Source organism: Nesoenas mayeri, assembly GCF_963082525.1.
Source record: "Nesoenas mayeri genome assembly, chromosome: 1".
Lineage (NCBI taxonomy): Eukaryota > Metazoa > Chordata > Aves > Columbiformes > Columbidae > Nesoenas > Nesoenas mayeri.
This window is the reverse complement of record NC_137541.1, coordinates 92684830-92706596: the sequence shown is the minus strand read 5'-3', so window position 1 is coordinate 92706596 and position 21767 is coordinate 92684830. Positions and strand designations below refer to the sequence as shown.

At 39.6% G+C, this 21767-nt stretch overlaps 2 protein-coding genes across 12 annotated transcripts in view; both read left to right on the top strand.

Moving 5' to 3' along the window:
• Positions 1–7720, top strand: part of ZNF654 (zinc finger protein 654) — a 37258-nt gene extending 29538 nt beyond the window's left edge. For all 11 annotated transcript variants that reach the window (XM_080364011.1, XM_080364004.1, XM_080364007.1 and 8 more), the window contains 2 exons: positions 1149–3462; positions 3853–7720. In XM_080364011.1, coding sequence (XP_080220137.1) covers positions 1149–3462; positions 3853–3860 — 2322 coding nt within the window. In that variant the 3' untranslated portion in view covers positions 3861–7720. The remainder of the gene's footprint in view (positions 1–1148; positions 3463–3852) is intronic.
• A 6071-nt stretch (positions 7721–13791) lies between these two features.
• LOC308048652 (uncharacterized protein C3orf38 homolog) lies at positions 13792–21395 on the top strand (the record flags this gene model as incomplete). Its single annotated transcript, XM_080357914.1, has 3 exons — positions 13792–13924; positions 17118–17338; positions 20818–21395. 3 exons carry the CDS (start codon positions 13792–13794, stop codon positions 21370–21372), a joined length of 909 nt encoding a protein of 302 aa, XP_080214040.1. The 3' UTR covers positions 21373–21395.
• Positions 21396–21767: the final 372 nt, after the last annotated feature.

Genomic DNA, 21767 nt, shown 5'->3' with positions numbered 1-21767 from the left:
GAAAAGCTAGGCTCAGATAGAAGATGTAATTTTTCTTCAGAAAAGTGCACTGTGTTTCATGCTTCAGATGTTAGTCTTATACTGTCTCATACAAACATCTGCAAAACATGTAACATGTAGCATTTTGCACACAGGAGTGTAATTTGTTTTCAGACAAATGTTGGGTTTTATCATTAACCTGACTGAACAGAGCTCCTTCATATTCTATGCCCTAAATGAATTGTAAATTATTTTGTCATGGGTGCTGCTGTGCAATTCTAAATGCACAGATTTGCTGCTGTTCAAGATCTTAATCTCGCTATATATTCTAAAGTACTTGCAGTGACATGAATGACTTTTATTTAGATTTGCATCTGAATTGTATTTTTAATAACCCACAGCATGTGAAGCATTGCATGTATTTATCAATGCATATTTAAATATATGTAGGTATTAATTATTTCTAAGGTTCTTGAAACCTTTTACTTTAATCTGCTATCTCTTGGTCAGTGTGGTTCTGATCATCCCTCCAAATTACATGTTTGTGCTTGGCTATGGGTTCTTATGGTTTCCCAGGTGGCCATGGTTCAAAATTGAGGGCAGTGTTTTATAGCTTGTATTTTTATGCAATGCAAGTTAAATGAGTTAGAACGGGGACAAAATATAGAGTAACTGTCCAGTTATAGTGTGAAGCAGCCTAGGTAACGAAGGTGCAGACAAAAGATGCTGCTAAATCAGATATGATTTGCTGCAGCCTTGTATTATACCACCAAATATTTGTCTTTAACTATAGAACTGCACGTGGCAAAAGAATCTGCAGCTTTTTTGACAGTAGCTTTATGTCTTTCAGAGCAAAGTAGATGTTATTTTTGGCATTTTTGTATCTGTATTTTATAGTCTTGTTTAAGCTTTATTTTAAAATGTACACGCCTTTAGGTGAAGTTTACTAGCATGATGCTTTCTGAACTCCTAAGTGGATGCATATAAATACATGGGATGTTGATGTTTGGGCATTATTCATGCTAGTTATTTTTTCTTTTATTTTCTGTGGGTCTGATTTTATTTTTTTTAATACACTTTTAAGCTGTAGAATTCTGTAAGCCCGTCCATAAGGAAAATAACGTTACGCATACTCAGTAATTCTGTACACTGTAATTTCCTTTCTGCAGGTTGGTGAAGATGGTCTTCAGATATGCGTTGAGATATGTGGGTGTGCCCTACAGTTGGATCTCCGTGAAGATCCCAACATGAAAAGTCTTATTTATAAAGCAATTGCTCATTTTCTGCCAAATGACTTGGAGATCCTCAGAATTTGTGCTCTTTCAGTCTTTTTTCTTGAGCGCACCTTGGAATCTTACTACACTGTTGAACATTTATATAAATGTGCAGATGAAGAATACAATGAATGCACTAGTTCTGTTCAAAACCGTGTACGTTTTGAGTTGCTTCCAATTTTGAAAAAAGGTTTGTTTTTTGATCCTGAGTTTTGGAATTTCTTGATGATCAAACAGAATTGTTTAGCATTATTGGGGGATAAAGCCTTGGCTGGCTTAAGTGAAAGCACACTGGAAAACTCTACTGCAAATACAGAGAAGATAACAGAGCATAGGGCTCTGAGTGAGGAATGTGTCCGTTTAACAGATGTAAGCAATGGAGAGCTTGACCCTGAAGACCTCTCTGAAGCCAAGTCCAAAGGTAATGCCAAAAAGAACCATGAAGCTCTTGAGGCAACTCAAATGTTAGATCAAACTGTACCAAGGCACCGCTGTGTGATATGCAATGAGGAATTTCTTGGTGGTCACATTGTGAAACATGCACAAGCTCACCAAAAAAAGGGCAGTTTTTCCTGTGTACTTTGCACCAGAAAGTTCAGGCAAAAAGGACTTATGCTGAAGCACTTAAAGAATCACGTCAGGAAGATAGAAAGGCAACACCTTGCTGCAGTTCTTGAGGCTGGTCAGCAGACTCCTGCTCTTAATGAACCAGAATGTTCTGATGTTTCTCTGTCTCTTGAAAATGGGAATTCTGATGGTTCCAAAGATAATGAACCAGAGACTGCAGTAGCTCCAAGTGCTGACCAAGTGGTCCAGGTGGAGGAGGAGAAATCAGAACAGGTATTTGATGCAGTGGAAAACCATGTAAGCGACCAGGATGATGCTACTGAAAATAGTAATGACAGCTGTTTTAATAATGTTCCTGATGCTTTAAGTACAGAAAGCTTGCCTGAAGATGACGAGAACTCCAGTAAAGAGTCACCTATTCTGCACAAAGTGAATGGAGCTTTTTGTCCTCAAAAAGACATTGATGCTATGGATGAGGAAGGAAGCTTTAAGTGCCCTGCCAATGGTTGTGCTAGAGTGTTTAAAAAGATAAGATTTCTTAATAAACATGCAAGAAAAGCTCATCCAACTGATATGAAGGTGCAGCAGCACATAATGAAGTGGAATAAAGGAAAATGTCGGTTCTGCCAGAGAAAATTTGCTGATTCCCAACACTTTATAGACCACCTGAAGAGACATGTGTATCCAAATGTTTACTTTTGTTTACACTTTAATTGTAATCAGCGATTTAAACTGTCAACTGAGCTTGCAGAACATACAAAAAGTCATACTGTGTTTAAAGCTCAATGCAATTTTGCAGAGTGCTGTGAGCTATTTGAGGAGCTCCCTTTGCTGTATGAACATGAGGCTCAGCATTATTTAAATAAAGCACCAGAATGTTCAGAAGACGCAAGTGAAAAAGATTCTTCAGATGATCCTTCAGAACTTTGTAGTTACCAAGATGATGATGAATCTGTTAATGAAAAAGAAACTGTAGATTTACCAATTCCAACTTGGAAGTCAAGGAAGGATTCTACAGAACCAAAGACGTATACTCAAAGTGTTGAGAAGAAAGCAAATAATATAATTCACAATGGAAATGAAAGTTCATCTGAGGGTAGCACTACAGTTTTAAGTTTGATAGACCAAAAGACACCTGTGTCACAGCCAAATTCTGAAAACTGTCATGTTGTTAGTGACCAACTAGTCAATGGGCACAGTGACCTAGATCAGACATCATCAAAGTCATCAGAAATACCTTTGGACAGAGTGGCAGGTGAAACAAGGACAGAAAATGGGTCAATATTACCAGTTTTACAGAATTGTCATGATACGTCACAAAATAATACTGCTGCCTCACAGTTACCTTCAAAACCAAACCAGACAACAGAGACTACTTCATATGGTGTCATCCTAACAAAACCATATTTTAGACCATTGCCTCCAAGTTATCTCGATGAACAATACATTAGCATGCCAAAACGTAGAAAAATTTTGACTGATAATGTAGATGCTCATTCTGAACAAGACAGATTGTGTAGCAAAACAGAAAGATTTAGATGTCGCAAATGCTTGACCATCTACTGTAATTCAGAAGCACTTGAGGCTCACCTTGCACAAAAGAAGTGTCAGACGCTCTTTGGATTCGATTCAGATGATGAAAGTAAGTCTTGCAGTCCTTCTGGGCTGGTTTGTTTGGAGGTAAATACCAACCAGAAAATAAGTCTTTGAAAACAGGCAACCTGATGGAGTAGATAAGATAGACATGATTTCTAAGCAATTGTAATATGTTAGATCTTAGTCAGTTAAGTCACAATACTGTGCTAAATTGGAAGTTCAAATTGGACATGCTGTTTAGAATAAGAAGCAGTGAGAATTGGTGGGCAGCACTCATGGAAAAGCATTCTCATAAAACAGAAGGAGGTAATTCAGTCTGCTTTTCCTTGCATGTTTGAAATTAAACATGTCAAAAAACATAAAACAGTGTTCTAAATTAAAGAATGACTTACATCGGTTAGTCTTCATTTTGATCCCAATGCATTCTCTTTTACAGGTGCCTGATTCAATGTTGTGGGAAAGTGTATCAAACGGAGAGTGGTGTGAGAAAACACTACGTGAAGAAGCATCAGCTTGTTTCCCAGTTGGCCTTAATCATAAAGCGGTCTCAAATTACTAAAAAAAAACATGACCTTGATAAATACAAAGCACATTTTATAGACAAAACTCACAGAGCTCTGCAGGTCTTGAGTCCAGAAAGGTTGCTACAAAATCCCCAAAGCACCAGTTATCTGAAAAGCCACATTCATTCCAAATCTGTGATTGAAGCTTAGCGGCACAGTCTTTCTAGTATGAAAGTTTAAGGAAAATAAGACATACAGTTGAGCAAGCAGAGAAAGCAGAGGTGTTCATTGCCTTATGGAAATAAAAACAGACAGTTCTGAAAGCTACTTTAGTTGGAAAATGTGTGGTTAAAGGGTATCTATCCACATAGCTGGGAAGAAATAATTCAAGAAGGCGTTACATTATTATAATATGAATAAGAAATGCATAGAGGAACTGCACATTCTGTTTTCAAAGTTTGAGTATGTGATTCTATTTTCTGCTAAAAAGCATGGAGCTCATTTAATAAACTTATACTCAGAATCCAAAAAGAGGAATGTAGAAAGAAATTGAACCTGGATAGAATGCTCAGATAACCAAAAACTTGAAGTACAAAGTATGCAAGGAAAAGTGAGTTGATGTGATACTAAGTGTGAAAGCTATGCACAGTGAAAGTCAGATGCATGCAAGAGAAACCCTTTTCCAGCCTGTGGTAAATGTATATGTTGCGAGTGTCCTGTAAAACATCTGTTGTAGGTGCGGGAAGACTAATACAAGCAGTACAGGCACAGATTGCGTGAATATTAACAGAAGGAGGCTGCAACAAATACAGCATGTGAAGGGGGTTAAGCTTGCATTACAGGGCAGAGTTAAATTTTATGCAGATACAAAGGTCCTTCAGCTGTTGGTATGATTGAAAAGAACTAGAAATGGCTTCCTACAAACAAAAGGCAGACAAAAGCAAGACACATGTCAAGTTGGGAAAAAAAAAAAACAGAGCCTGTTTCACATGTGATGTTGCTTCAAGCTGGTAGGTCACAACTCAGTACTGTAACTAATTTACTGTCTAGAGGAAGAGAAAAAGTATGTATCAACTCAACCTTAAGACCATTTTACAACCCTATCTAATAGCATCTCTTGAAAAGACAGACTGTTCCAGAAGTTATTGAAGGAATGAGACTTAAATGTTAAGCACTTTATCCTAAATTTACTCATAGAAACAATCAAAATGTGAAGACAGGAAATTTGAGTCATTCAGCTCTATAATCTTAACTCCGAAATACAGGACATCTGGAAACCAAAAAGATACTGTTGTAGTTTTTGGTCTTCCCACCCTTAACAGATATGTAACAAACATGCACATTGTCTAATTACTGGGCTAAATTATCCTATAATTTATCTTACACTGTCATGGCACCTAAAAATGTTTCATTTGGAATCCTGTTCTATGTGGGCAGCTGAAAATGTTAATGTGACTCTAGGCATGGGAAAGTATAGTGGTGAAAACTGGTGTGTACAGATGGAGTCACTAGAGAGGCGTTGGACAGCAAAGACCAACTGTTCCTGCTCAGCTAGTTTGCTCACTGAATAGTTCATCACAGTGCATGTATAGCATAATAAGATGATCAACTTGCTTAAATCAACAGATTTAAAAACTAATGAGTAACAAATCAAGAGGTACGTAACAGATCTGTTCACTGTAGCAATGGCTCACACTTGCAAACCTATGGGTTTCATTGTAAAATAGGCTGTTAAGTAGTTCTGGAACTTAATAGTCCAGTAATGCCTCTGCTAATAATCCTCTGTGAAATTAAACAGGTATTTGCATTAATTCTGCTTCCTTTTCCCCTCCTGGGAGGTAAGAAGAATGCAAATTCAAAATCATACTTTTTTGAGTTCTAGAAAATATTTGCCTTAACTTTGAGTTGGATTAATGCAAAAGGTTATAAAATTATGATCACAGGTATGTGTGCATTACATTAATACTGATGACTGGCCCTCTATCAGAGATTTGTGTGGTATTTCAGGCACCAAAGAATCTCTTTTTTGCTGTTGCAAAAAAAAAATGTATCATTCATTATATATACATATATACATGCACTATATATATATATATTTACATATATAAATACATTAAAAGTTTTTAAATGTAAAATTAAGGGGGACCTCATCAGCCAAATGCACTTTCACATTTTTTGCTTTCAAGTTGCCAACTAATTTTTAAGGACATGGTTATCATCTTGAATGTTCCCAGGCTCCCCTTCTGTCGCTTCACATTGTTAATCTAGTTAAATTTGCTTAAATATATTTGGGAAAAAAAAAGGTTAATTTCACAGTATTACACTTTTAAACTGAAAACTCACTCAGTAGATATGACAGAATTGTTTGTGTAAAGCCTTCGAAATGTATCATTAATCTTTGGTGCTTTTTTGCCTTTTCCTGGAGCTCCATGTGCTGGAAGATGCTTTAAAAACATGATTGAGACTTGTATTTTCTTTGGTTTAAAGTGTGTAGCTAAAGTGTACATGCATAAACTGTGACCATAATTTTTTGTACCTGCATTAAACTCACCCTTGTTCAAAGACGCTTTTCTTGGACACCACCATTTGTTTATACCGTGTGTTCAGTATATGCACTTTGGAGAACTGGAAAATTGAGTTCTTATGCAGGTGAACGTCACCTCACACCTATCAGAAATATGCTTGACTGACATAAAGTAGCAAATGGGTGGTAATTTTTGTTTTAAATAATGATTTTTACTTCAAAATACATTGTATTTTCTTTAAACTAGTCCCTGACACCTGTTGGTATTCTCAGATAGTTGCAGTATTCCATGACTGTAATTAAGAGCAAAAGGATACTTGTAATGTGTGTGGGATAATTCTACATGCTTTTTAGGGATTCTTTAGTATGTTGAGTATTACCCTGTATTAAGCCTGCAACTTCTAGGGCTGAGAAAGGTTCCAAATCTAGAATTGAAAGTTTTGGGTGTTTTTCCCAGGCATTAAGCATTGTGTGATATAATTGGAAATAATTCCTTGAGATGTATCACTTTGATTCAATAAATACTAAAGAACATGTGTAATGTAAGCATGCAAATATCTTAGAGCTGCCTGAAGTTATACATGAACTTCGGAGCTTTGTTGGATCAAAGTTCGTGCATTCCATTGCTGGTAATCATGTTTTTAAGAGTATTCCTCCAGGTGGCTATAACTTGGATTTAGACTTTCCTTGTCAGACTGTCTACTCTGACCCAATCATGGTTCACTGTCAAGGTCATGTAAGTTCTAATTTTCAAAGAGTTGCCGCTTGGTAGGCACCTTTCACAAAAAAATAAATACTGAACGTAGGTTGAAAGTGGTCATACTTGTGGGGAAAGGTCACTGGTACTTTGGTTGTTTAGCCATATTCATTAAAACTATATAAATTGTATAGTTTGGATAATTTATAACATTAAACTTTGTGATATTAATATCACATTGAAGGTTCAGCTGTACTCATTTATTTTATTGTTTAACACCAGTGCTATGGACAAAAGACTCAAAGGGGGTGGTAGTGTTACTATTTTCTTAATTTATTTGGTACTGTATAACACCTTTCTGATTAAATGCAGTGTATGCATTTTGGGACTCTTGTTAATTTGTAAAAGCTGTTACAGGTTCAGCAAGAAAGGAAATTTGTGCTTCCTTGTTGAATGTTAAATTATTTTACTTTGCATTTTATATAAGAGTACAAATTAAAACTGAGCCATCAAACTGCAATAAATCAACAGTAGTGTCTCATTTTAAAAACCTTTTTGTACTGTATATAGATTTGTTCAATAAAACGTTGTCTTTGTTGTTGATAGAAATTGATGTTGTCTTTTGGGGAATCTCTCTGAAAATACTGCTGCAATCTTTATGGTTACCCTGTTGTGTTTGGTATATGATTGTTGCACAGCACCTGTGTAAAGTTGCCAGGTCTTGGTGTTCCCGGTATATGGATATTTGGCTTTGAAGAGACTAAACCTAAGAATACCCAGGCTTACTGAGGAAATCAAAACAGAAATAACAGAAATCCTGTCTCTCTGCCCCCCGCACCCCCCCTTTTTTTTTCTTTTTTTTTTTTTCTTCTAGCTAATTAGCTACCTACTCTGCCCTGGTGAGACCACATCTGGAATATTGTGTCCAGTTGTGGGCCCCTCAGTTCAGGAAGGACAGGGAACTGCTGGAGAGAGTCCAGCGCAGGGCAACAAAGATGATTAAGGGAGTGGAGCCTTTCCCTTATGAGGAAAGGCTGAGGGAGCTGGGTCTCCTTAGCTTGCAGGAGAATGAACGGTGACCTCATTATGTTTGTAAATATAAAAACAGTGAGTGTCAGGAGGATGGAGCCAGGCTCTTCTCAGTGACAACCAATGATAGGACAAGGGGTAATGGGTTCAAACTGGAACACAAGAGGTTCCACTTATATTTGAGAAGAAATTTCTTCACAGTGAGGGTGCCAGAGCACTGGAACAGGCTGCCCATGGGGGTTGTGGAGTCTCCTTCTCTGGAGACATTCAAAACCTGCCTGGACATATTCCTATGTAGCCTCATCTAGGTGTTCCTGCTCCAGCAGGGGGATTGGACTAGATGATCTTTTGAGGTCCCTTCCACTCCCTAACATTCTGTGATTCTGTGAAATTTGGGACCTCTCAGTTAAATAAATCTTCAAAAAGTTATAGTATTATAGGTTCTTTACAAATAGATAACTGCTGACAAGAGAAACACATCTGTGTGTGAGGGAGAGGAATAGCTTTTTTTGGTCATTGGTTTGAGCTGCAAGAAGAATGCACCTACTGCAGAAAAAGCTTCCATCAGCATTTGAACCTTAGACACCAGGCAGCCCCTTCCCTCCTCAGGTCTGACTGGCTCTAGCCATCTTTGAAATGCTGGCAACTTCAAGAATATTTATTTCCATAGTCAGCTGCGTGCACTGGGAACCAGGCTTGGTAATTAATGTGTATACCAAAGTAATTTACAAGCATCACGTATCATTCAGATGCTGTGTACCCTGATCAAGAGTGTCAATCAGAGCAGAAGGGGAAGTGGGAATCTGCTCACTCTGGGCAGGACAGGCCTGAGAAGGTCCTGAGCTGGTAACAGAGAGCTCATGTCCTGGTTTTTATCAGGCATATGGAGAGCAGCATAAGGTTGGCAGGGCAGAGAGAAGGGAGGTGGTAGGGAGGAATAACGCTTGCAAGGAAACATATGTAGTGTTCGAAGAAATCAGCAGACCTGTGTTCATTTTAATAGCTTGTATGGTGTTTAACCCCGAGGGGCAATGACTTCAAAATGGAGAGGTTAACCACATAAGCCATTGTGTAGGACTTGAAAGCCAAACTTGAGGCCACAGACAAGTCTGGATGCAGCAATTTTAAGATACCTCTGCTTCTAGTTGGTTGTCTTCCTCTGTCATAAAATTGTTAAAGTTCTTTGGTGCTCTGCATTGCAAGTACCAAACGCTGGCCTCAGCCCCTTGGGAAGGCTGGTTGGCACTAGTACATAAAGCTTGAGCTTCAGCTGTTGCATTTTATGAGCTTATGTTTTTTTCTGATAATGCTGCTAATACAGATAGTAACCTCTAGCATGATACACTTGTTTTCCATTGCTTTGTTTAGTCCATTTGATGGAATGCTGTAGTTCAGAGATAAAGACAGTGTAAGTATTTTTTAATTTTGCTTCAAAAAATTCAATACTGTCATCTGAAAATGCTGGATTATTTAGATTTATTATTCATAGTCCTGTAAATTCTTAATTTTCTTTGATCAGAGATTTTGACTATTTTCTGCAAAATTTTGAATGGTGATTTTTTTTTTTTTTTGTCTGTGTGTGTAACTTCAAACTTACCTTTTTTTCTACTTTGACAAGGTTCTTGCTTAAGAAAGTTACTAAGTTTGGGCATAAGGGATAAGGGTCCTCAAATCTCTGGTACTATGGCATATGCATGTTGCAGGCAAAATATTTATCAAATTGGCAATGTATACATAAGCGATTTGATAAATTAATTGCAAGATACATTAGCATACCAAATGTAAATTTTTAGGTGCAGGATATTGTTTTAATTCCTTTGACATGCTAACATTTCAGGCAGAGAAATAACAATTTCTCAGTAAACTGTACCTTAAGTCGGTGGCCCAGTGCAATGTCGTAAATTAAATTTTCTCAACAGTGACATAGTTCACAACAGGTTAGTGTGGCTGGTAAACAGGGCAGGAGAAGTTTGGTGTCCAGTGTTAAACAGCTGGATTGTGAGGGCTAAATATTGGGCTTTGAGCCCAAGGGGAGGTTGAGGTGCCTGGATGAATGAAGCACCTGACAATCAGAAGCCAGCTCAATAGACTAAAGAGGTGCTCGAGGGTGCTTGAAATAGTCTACATAAGTTTAAGGAAATGTCAGCTTTGAACTTGTTGATTGTGCAGATAACTTTGTACATACTTGAATTTTGTATGTTGAAAGTTGAAATGGTCATACTTTTTTCTGATTTTTAGAATTATGTAAGAAAACTAGTATCAATGGTGGCAGGTAGGTATAAAATATCAGTTGAAGGTTATGAAGTGTTATTGAATGGGAGGTATAGTGGAACTGAATATGCTTCATACGGTAGCTATCTACTGTTGCTCATTTTTATAATATTTCAGACCATACATGTAATCTTCAATGTTATTATGAACCCACTTCTTGAAAATTTAGTTTAGGATGATAGTGGTAAAATCAGTTAATGCAATGGCTAGCATCATTTAAGTGTGTATGTAAATATCCTTTAGTTATTATAGTTTTCGACTGTGCCCACCTATAAAACAGCTACTTCTACAGATGACACTAAAATGGACTGTAACTGGTGTTTCAGTTAAGTTCAGTTCCTGCCAATCCAAACGGCCTTAGACATATTTGTACTTTCTTGATGTCAGAGCAGTGCTATGTGACTTGGAGCAGTATCTACCACTGCCTGAAATGGTATTTCTATGCATCAGTGTGATTTAATCCAGTACTATGTCTCAGTGCCTGACTTCTGCACTGAGCTCATAGAAATAAGAGAGCAGTTGACATTTTAGGGATATAATTTGCAGTAAATAAAATTCTGAGCGGGGAGGGAGAGGATTGCTTGTAGTGAATTACAACAGCAGTTTAGTGTTGCAAGATTTCTATTCACCTTTTGTTTATATATGCTAGTAATTTTCCTGTTTATTCCCCATTAGGAATGCCAGTTTACATTCCTTGTCAGTGATCAAAGTCAATTGAAAGTTTGAATAAAAACTCTATAGTATAGGGAATTCTGAGTTACAGGAAAGACAGAAAACCAAAATCTACTTCTGAGATTTTCCCTACCACCACCCCCAAAGGGAAGCGCTTACAAGCTATAGGTATAATCCTCCTAGAAGGACTGGCCTTGGTTTAAAATAAGAAAGCAGGGAAAAACATCAGTTCTGAATGTTAAAGAGTCTTTCCAATATCTCTGATGACAATGCACTTTTCTTCTCTCAGGGTTAATGGGAATGTGACCACTTTAAGGCAACCTGTCCCCAACCCACACAAAAATGTTCATTGAAAACATAGCAAACAAAATAATCTAATTTTTAAAATGGCATCTTGATTTTTTCCCCTGAATTCTAGAATACTCAGATAATATTCCACTGAAGGCTGCAAATCTAAAATAGGTTTTTTGAAAAATAAGCAAAATGAAAGAAAGGTCATTTATATTTCTCAGACGCATTTTCTAATTTTAAGCTTGCAGGATTAATTTTAAGAAATTGGAAAATTTCAGCAGCAAAATTAAATTGGTGGCATGTAGGTAGTCCCATTTTCAATGAACCAGTTTTGCTTTGTAAACTCTAATACAGATATGCAGAAGGCTGCACTATGTATTGTAGTGGGAGATCTCTCTTGTACATGAAGAGTGTGCTAGTAACTGGTCTTACAGAATGGGTAATAGGTCTGTGTCAAGGCCACACATATTATACATGAGGCTGATCTTGTCAATAGAAACCGTTACACATTGCTTGAACTGCATAAAGAATACTAAATCAATGTACACGTGAGGGGAAATTTGGCACGGCAGACAGTAAGCGTTATTGTGTTGAATGTTTCCGGATGCTTTAGGACTGAATGGACTTAAAATTCATGGGTAAAAATGGTTCAGCTGTTTCTGGTTTATTTTTAATTCATTGCTATAACTCAAGAGAGTAGCTGTTACTGTAGCTGAATGTGTGTTGGTTTTCCTTCTGATAAACCTAGGAGATCTGCATGAGCAGTTTTTTATATCTCAAAGAGGAATCAGACTTCTAAAATGTATGCACAGTATGGGAGGTGGGACCGTGTTCTGTTTATGTAAATGTTCTGTCTTAGGTTTACAAGATCTTGAGAGCAGGGGGGCATTTTTTACTACAGGTCTGAACAGAGCCTACTATAAAGAAGCGTTCAGTTGTTTGTGCAAAGGCATCACCAGTAATTGTAACTCCTGTCTTCAAGTAACAGAATCTAGGTCTTCCTGTTTTTGAAATCACAGGCAGCTTTAGCACCAAAAGGTGGCCTCCTTATGCTGCCCATACTGATGCATGGGTTTGATGAGAGTGCCTGCTTTTTCTGCCACAATGAGGTCAAGCACTCGTTGCATCTACATTTTTTGCAGCACCAGCCCTCACATAGCTTATGGTCCTTAGCTCAGCTGAAGCTTCTGTTATCTTTTTCCTTTTATGTTCCTCTTTCCCGCCTCTTCTCTTCTCTCCATGACTCATCAAGTGGCCATCACTGGTCAGAGCAAATACTGCCAAGTGGAGGAGCAGCACAAGGTTCAAGCCTTGCAGGTAACAGAAAAGCAATTTTGGCTTACAGAACTTCATTTCCTTGGGCAGGTGCTGTGCTGTCAGACCTCCTGCTATTGCGGGCATGTGTAACTTGCTTGGTATTAGTTCCCTAGGTGTCCAACACCTCCTCCAGTCACAAGTTGAAGACTTAATGCCACAGGGGTTGCAGCTCTGATATCCAAAGATTGGCCAGTCCAGCTGAAGTGACCACCATAGATGTTACCTCAGCTTGAGGCCTACCAGTAGACTTCCAAAGCCTGTTTCCACCCAGAGCAGCTGCCCAGACCCTGCTGGGAGCCTTGTTTGTATAAGGCCTCCAGCTCCGGGTAGGCTGTGGTAAGGCTGGATGTGTGGGCTCTGCATTAATGATGGAAAGCCATCATTAAGCAGCTATGGGAGGTTCCCTTTCTGTTCTCCTTTGCATTGTGCAATGTGATTGTTGTGACAGGTCTAATACTGGAAATGGTCAGACAGTGCACTGCTGGAGACTGAAACATCTGATCTAGTTGAAGATGTCCCTGCTCATTGCAGGGGGGTTGGACTAGATGACTTTTGAAGGTCCTTCCAACCCAAACTATTCCATAATTCTGATTCTGTGCTCCTCTGCTGGGCTCACGGTGACGAGGAGGTGAAGCCACAGGCACCCCATGGCCAGTGATGTGGAGCAGATGGGGCTGCAGCACTCCCTGACCGTGCTCCATGGGCCTTGGCAGTGGAATTAGCGTGACAGTTTAACGATCTGATGGAAGGGAAGGGTGATAATTATAATGTCTATCATAAATCTAATGTATACATTCAAGTTCACTTTCGTGTGGCTCTTCTCCACCTGTGGGCTGTGCTGAAGCTGTCGGGTCCTCCCCGACCTGGTCCTTGATCCCCAGGGGCAGCTGCGGGGCAGGAGCACGAACCCGGGGGAGGTTTCTCCCGCTGCCGGGCGGAACCTCAGTGCCGGCCGCTCTTCCCGCCGGCGGCACCGGGAGCTGCTCGCAGTGGCGCGCAGGAAGCGGCCGTTGCCCCGACTTCCGTTGAGGAAGCGGCGGCACCTTCAGTTTCGCCGGGCGGGACCCGGCGATGGCGTCACTGGGGCTGAGCGAGCGTGAACAAGCCGGGTGCCGGGAGCTCTTGGAGTTCCTGGAGACCGAGGAGCTTCTGGCGCTGGCGGACACGGTCACCAACCGCCTGGTGCACCCGGAGAGCCGCCAAGGTGCGCGGAGACCGGGACGGGAACGCTGCTTCCTCCTACCGCGGCCTCCCCGGCCCGACCGCCCTTCGACCCCGCGGCGGGGATGCCGGGATCCGCCTCTGCGCCCCAGGGCGCGGCCGCTGGGCTCCCTTCCCGGACGGGAGGGTGGCAGCCGGGGGCTGCGAGCGCGTCCTGCTCCGCTGGCTCCGGGGCGGACGGGCTCACAGCGGCGGGCTGGGGGGAAGCGAGCTGGGCCGGTGTGCTGGAGCGTCCCGGGGGTTTCTCGGCGCCTTGGAGAGCTGGCTGCGCCCTGTCGGGTGCGGGGCTGCAGCGAACTTTAATGAAAATATAATGAAATATAACAAGGGCAAGCGTAGAGTCCTGCATCTGGGCAGGAACAACCCCAGGTGCCAATATAAGTCGGGAAACGACATGATGGAGAGCGGTGTAGGGGAAAGGGACCTGGGGGTCCTGGTGCACAGCAGGATGACCATGAGCCAGCACTGTGCCCTTGTGGCCACGAAGGCCAATGGCATCCTGGGGTGTATTAGAAGGGGGGTGGTTAGTAGATCGAGAGAGGTTCTCCTTCCCCTCTACTCTGCCCTGGTGAGACCACACCTGGAATATTGTGTCCAGTTCTGGGCCCCTCAGTTGCAGAAGGACAGGGAACTGCTGGAGAGAGTCCAGCGCAGGGCAACAAAGATGATTAAGGGAGTGGAGCATCTCCCGTATGAGGAAAGGCTGAGGGAGCTGGCTCTCTTTTAGAGAAGAGGAGACTGAGGAGTGACCTCATTAACGTTTGTAGATATGTAAAGAGTGAATGTCAGGAGGATGGAGCCAGGCTCTTCTGGGTGACAACCGATGATAAGACAAGGGGCAGTGGGTACAAACTGGAACACAGGAGGTTCCACTTAAATATGAGAAGAAACTTCTTCACAGTAAGGGTAACAGAACACTGGAACAGGCTGTCCAGGGAGGTTGTGGAGTCTCCTTCTCTGGAGACATTCAAAACTTGCCTCGACACATTCCTGTCATCTAGGTGTTCCTGCTCTAGCAGGGGGATTGGACTGGATGATCTTTTGAGGTCCCTTCCAATACCTAGCATTCTGTGTGATTCTGTGTGAAATGTGCAGCTGTGTTTTGTTGGGTTGTTTGTAGCCGTTGGGAGCCTTTTCCTCTGGTGGGCCTGTGTGTGTCCCAACAGCACTGGGGTTTGGCTGCGGGGGGACTGAGGTTTGTTTTCGCCAAGGAACTTAGGGCTGCTAAAGACTTGTGGCAGATTTTTAGATCTCAAGCACTTACCCTGTCTCCCAGCAGATAAGACCTACCCTGAAAATAAGCCCTAGCATGATTTTTTCAGGATTTTTGAGGATGCTCAAAATATAAATGCTACTCCAAAAATAACCCCTAGTTACAGTTCTTAAAGAAAGTCAATTTAAATAGTGTCCAGGCAGCTGTATATGTAAAAAAGCAAGCATCTTTTGGAGCAAAAATTACTGTAAGACCCTGTCTTATTTTCACAGAAACAGGGTATATTTCTCTCTTAGACACCTACTCCCTACTCAAGGAGCTTGGTGCACTACTCTGCCTCTTTTATGCCCTTTTAGTCTTTAAGACAATATTTAAAACTCAGATGTCTCTTGTTTGTGTTAATGATGTTTGCTTTCAGGTTTTAAAAGGGAAAAACACAAATCAAATCGTAAACTAATTTCTTTGTAGAACAGAGTGCTTTCAGGTGTGACCATCCTCCCTCATTTTGTAGATGTTGAGATTTGTTTTGTAAAACTTTATTTTGTATATGAGTTACCTGAGGCCACTCAGCACATTGCCCTGAAATATACTCATCCAAAAACCTTGAATACATTCTGTGTGATATAACTCACACCTGTAAAATTTGCCATACACATTTCTTAAAAAGGTCTTATTCCTTTAGATTTTCTTCTTGCTTTTTTAATCTGCTTTTTGCAGTGGTTGTTGGTTAAATTAAGAGATTTGTGTGTATGCGTGCTTTTGTTTTGTTTCTGTTTTACTTCAGTAATTAGTCTCTTCTTGTTTAAGCGTTTATAGGCAACATGTTAAACACCCAGTCTCAGTTCAGGTGAGAACTGGCTACCACAACTACTTTAAAAGTGAATTTCAATTTGTCATGTTTCCTAATTTTGTCACCAAGCATTGTAGCTGAATTTTTTTGAATGTTGCATTTCAATGCTTTCTAATTTTGCTGCAAAGGTGTTTTCTTATGAACTCTAGATTAGTAATTTTATTAAATAAAATGGATTTAATTCCATTTCCGTCAGTTTTCAGGAACCTACATGGAACCTCACATTCGCAAACTGCTGTCTATTGTCTGAAAAACTGCAGATTTCTGGTACTAGAATTTGTGGTCAACATACAGGAAATCAGAGATTACCTTGGTTATCTCTGCATTTCTGTCAATTTTCTGTTCACAGGAAACATTTTAAAACTTGCGTATTCTTCAAAACAACAATATGTTCTCTGACCAAATAGTCTGAACTACCCATTTGATGCAGAAATAAGATGCGCATTCCATAATCAGAAGAACCATAAAAGATTTGTCTGGTTCTTCTTTCTCTGTCTAATCTTGCTTCCAAGAAGACAGGTGGCTGGCTTATTTTGAAATATCCCAGAGCTTTTCAAACAGAGAATAAAGTAGAGCTCAGTTTTTGCTAAGTGAAGGTGATGCATGATGACGTGAAGCAGGAAGCCCTAAGTGATTTCATGTTAAATGAACTTCTTTTGAAGCTAAGGCTAGCTGCATCTTAGGAAGTATAGGTGAAGTGCATTGTGTGCAAGAATCTTTATACTTATTGAAGCACTTGGAGTTTCTGAAAAGCTTGAAAATACTTGAAGAATATTAGTAATTTCATTTGGAAGAAAAAGTTGCATCCATTTCATCAAGCTCAAGCCATACATAAGTTCCAAGCAGTCATTAAACAGGAAGTAGACATTACAGGGTAGCAAGGTTTTCTGTAAAAGCAGCACCACTTCTTAACCCTGTTTCCAAGCCTTTGGGTATCTTCTGTGTCTAATATGATTAGGTCAGATTTCAGCTTGCAAACAAGCTTTTAAATATTTTGTTTAGGCTTGTCTTGTGCTGTGTTTGGAGGTGCTGGTCAGGAGCTTAAGAAATGGCATATGTTTGGGTTTTAATAGTGAGAGAAGTAACTGCTAACTTAAATTTCTTTACTTGCAGAAGCCATTCACGCCATTTTGGTTTACAGCCAAAGTGTAGAAGAACTTCTGAAACGCAGAAAAGTCTACAGAGAAATAATTTTTAAGTATTTGGCAGCACAAGAAATTCCAGTGCCTCCTTCTGCTGAGAAACATCTGCTCATCGATCGTGTAAAGCAGTACTGGAGTGGGCAGTGCACAACACATGCCTGGGACTCAGGGGAGGGAAAACCACATGCAGAGGTGAGTGCTGTTTTCTGAAAGACCCAAGTATGCGTAGCTTTGCTTTTGCAGGGTAGCCAGTGTAGGAGTTCTAATGTATATCCAAAATGTGGCTTTTCACCCCTATTTAGGAATGTACTGAATCTCTTTAACTCTTGGTTTGCTCATTTTTGTTTGTTTGTCATTGGTGTTAGTTTGTTTTTTAAATTACCTCACTTTAAGGCGTCTATGCCAACCTGTCACTTGCAGAGCACAGTCTTCTGCTCTGTCTTGCAAAGTGTATTAGTGCATTTGAACTCTAATGTGTGGGTTCTTTTTCATTCTTTTCATTTTGAAGTTGTACTGTAAGCTAAAATAGAGGATATTCACAAGTAATTTTGTGGATTCAAAGACAACTGAAAACAGAGTTAATGGTACAGAAACCCTGCATAGCACCTTGTGATTTTTTAATGTGGTGGATCTTCTTAAACTTTTGGTGTGGATCTGGGATTTCCAGTCATCCTGCTGTCACACCAGGCATTAGTTATACCATTGATAGGGCACATACCGGAGCAGAGCAAAGAGATGCTAGTAGATCACAGGGTGAAAACATGTGTCAGAATGTAGTCTGAAACATTTTGGGGGAGCTGGGGTGGGTGGAGAGAAAATCGTCTCTTTGTAAGTGGCCTTGGTCTACTTCTAGAGACAGTACGATCGAAGTAGCACTGTCTGTGAAGTGTTTCCTTCTTAGCTCTTGCAGTTAATAGGGTGCAGAATGGATTTTAGAGAATTTTTATATTGTTCAAATGCAAAGTTTGTAGCAGTGCCAGGTCCATGTAACTTTTTCTCCTCTGATATTAGTAACACTTAATACAGTGGAACTAAATGTGTTTTGGCAATTACAGGTTATTCTGAAGTTCAGAATTTTGACATTTAGCAAATCCTGGTGGTGTAATGAACTTTCAGTGTTTTATTAGTCTTGGATCTTTACCATCTAGTTCTAAGTAGCCACTTTGCTCTTTTAAGTGTTGTACTTCTGAGACCTAATGGGCAACAGCCCCACCAGCTGGACTGTTGGAGCTCTGTAGCTGTTGATAACCTATTGCGCTGAGCTTTCTCTCAGGGATTAACCCCTGAGAATTTAGCTGAGATTTGTTTTCAAAACAATTTTTGTGTGTGTGTACTTTGGGAAAAAAATTAGAATGTTGCTCGTGCAAGAACACTTCCCAGGTATCACGCCCTAGCAAAGTTTTATGATTGAAGGCAAGTAAACAAAATTCTCCAAAGTACTTAAAGCACATTTGCAAAGAATGAGAAATTCAGCTGGATTATTTATCACATACATCTTTCTTTGCCTTTGTTTTCTCTTAATTCTTGTGGCCCTCACCATTGTGAAGAAATGGGTAACATGAACCTACATAACAGAATTAGAAATTAATTACTGTTAATTGTGAAACAATTACAGCATTTCTATATATGAATCTCCAAACTTTTCAGACTTAGTACTGACTTAAAACTTACTTAATCTAATGCTTATTAGACTTTGATGTTAGCAAACCTGATATTTCATTTACTTCCAAACATCTTGCTGTCAAGTTGCAAATACTGAGAAGCCCTACAAAATAACCATACATTTAGTTCTTGTTCAAAACAACATGCCACATTACAGTTGGAGGTCATGTATCTTTACACTGGAAAGTCTGTATGATTTTTCTTAAGTAAAAAATCTTACCTGTTGTAAGAAAAAGCAGAGGATAAGCAAACTATATATGTATAAATTAAAAAGGCTCACAGGACTGTTACTTTAGCATCCAGTTGCCTTTTACAGTGAACCTTCCTTTAGAAAGAATTGTCATCTAAACTAAACATGTTTTATAATCAACTTAAGAATCTGTCTTAAATATCTAATTCCTAAGCAACTTGTTTCCTAAATGTTTGTATTTAAATTTTGCTATTCTTGTACACGTACCAAGAATTCAACTGCAAGGAATAGATGTTTTGCTTAGCTTGACCCATAATAGCATCTAAAAAATCTTACTGCTTACTTTGGTGCAGTACATATTTAAAGTATTTCTTATTCCCCTACATCTTAGATATATTTTAGGAATGTGTGTATCATTTTCTGTAAAACGAGGCAAAAAAGGACACAAGTGGCTTGTCCATAACCTATGGGGAGCCAGTGGACAATGTGTTTGGGGCAGTTTCCTGTTTTCTTGCACTGGCCCATTCTTCTAGGCTTCTAAAGACAAGAATCTTTGAGCCTTTTCAGATTGTTCTTTGAAGGTTTAGCTGTCTGCTAGCAATGTTTACTTTGTCTCACTCCTTAAAAATACTTTCTCAGAAGATTCAGTATTGAAGAAAGGATTTTATGAGTCTGAAGCAAGGGTTTTATGACAGGCTGAATGGAGTTGCCTTCATTCCCAGAGTAAGCCTATGCTGCTCTGTGAAAATCCCTGCAGCCTTCCTATCCCAATGTCGTATTGTCTCAGTCTGGTTTAAGTGATCAGTTGTACAATTAGAAAAGTAAGTGAGATTCCTCAAGGCTTTTGTCTATTTTGGAGGAGCAAGGGTAACATAACCTACAGTTTTCTTTTATTTGGGTTCTTTTCCTGTTAGAAATGTGGTGAAGATGACAAACATCACTCATTAAAGTGACCAAGCATCTTTTGGATGACTTTTGGCAGGCTTATTGCCCAATAGGGCTAAATTCAGGCACATGAGCTGGTGGAGAAAAAGTTCTGGAATACATTACTTCTTTGTGTTTCGGTTCTTCCTGGATTAATTGTGCATTTTGTTAGTGTATTCCACTGACTTAAGTAAAATACCCCCATGAATCAGAAGTATCCTGTGAGCTTTGGATATTAGGATATGAGTGACTTACTTCCCAATAGGTACTGTTTGTTCTTACCAGCTATATGAAGATGCAGAGACCAACACAACTAAATTAAAAGGTACTAAGAAGAACAGACTGAAGGTAACATGAAACAGGAAAAACATCTCAACATAGTTGCTTATTTATAAGCACTTCTTAGTAAATTGATATGCCTTAATATGAAATTAGCTTGTGTCTGTGTCCTTCTTGTTTTTCTGTAACCTTATTTTGGAAACGTAAAGGCCAGTTAAAAGTTACTAACCAAAGTACGTTTTACTCAGGACAAATTTTGTTTTTCACTGTGAGAAGCCTGGTCTCATGGAAGTTGTTAAAAACTCCTTCCTCTGCCCTTTTTTGGTAGAACCAGGATTTTCCTCTTTGTTTATAAATTGTAGACCAAAACAAAACTGCAGTGACTATTCTGACTGTAATTCAAAGAGCCTACCTTGATTCTCTAGATTATAAGATAATTATGATCTTAAAAATAAATGAGATTTTACTTAGTTCTTTTTCTTCAGGCACTCTCTCAGAACACTTGAGGAAGAAAGAATGTTTAAAATAAGTATTTACATGATTCTGTGTTGTTCTAAGTGGTAATCTTGCATGCTAAGGCTAAATAGTTTTAATAAAAAAATATGTTTGATTGCAGAGTCATGGAGAGAGACAAAAGTCATCACAAGACATTCATGCTCTAGGACAAGTATTCTGTCAGTGGTTCTTTGAACTCCTGAATTCTCAGCATCCCTTGGGAGTAAAATCTGAAGAAAGATGGGGACCACAGCATTTTTGGGAGAATGCCAGAATGAAGTTCCATTACAACACATTAGAAAAAAACAGGGAAGAATATGTTGGTGCAGAAATGGTGAGCCTTCGCCTGCTCTCCTTGGTTAAAGAGGAATGTCTTCTATTCAACCCTAACTTGCAGGCCAATGGACTGAAATGTGCCATGTCTCCACATGGGTTAGTACTCGTAGCGGTGGCTGGCACAGTACATCGAGACAACACTTGTTTGGGCATCTTTGAACTAATTTTTGGACTCATTAGCTGTCCCATTAGGGAGAATACCTGGAAAATAAAAGTTGTGAATCTTAAAATTGTTGGACAGAACGCCCTGCAGCCTGGAACACAAATTGAAGAACCCTCCATAAAATATGAACCAAACCAACTGCAAGAATTGTATGATGGGGAAGACCTGACTGTTTGAACCTCAGAAATTCTGAGCAACATTTTCACAACTGACTTGATTAGGTGAGGGGGGACATATAGCACTTGCAGTGCATAGCTGAATATTGACATGGTTGCAGCCATGTGATGTTGTCTCTTTTTTGAGTCAGATTTGCTGAATGACAAACTGAGATGCAGAGTTTAAAGTATTAACATGGGTGATGCTTTTGGGCACCTTTCCAACAGCTGACAAGTGTATTACTTTAGATGTTGTACTGTAGTTAGGAATGGCATTAGTTTGGTTATTCTGGGTTATAAAACATGGTTACATTTCAACATGGGTTGGCAGCAGTATATAATGAACTAGATGACTTAGGGTTCACAAACTGCAGGTGGCTTCTCTTCAGGTCACCAGTTCAAACTCTTGAGTTGTAA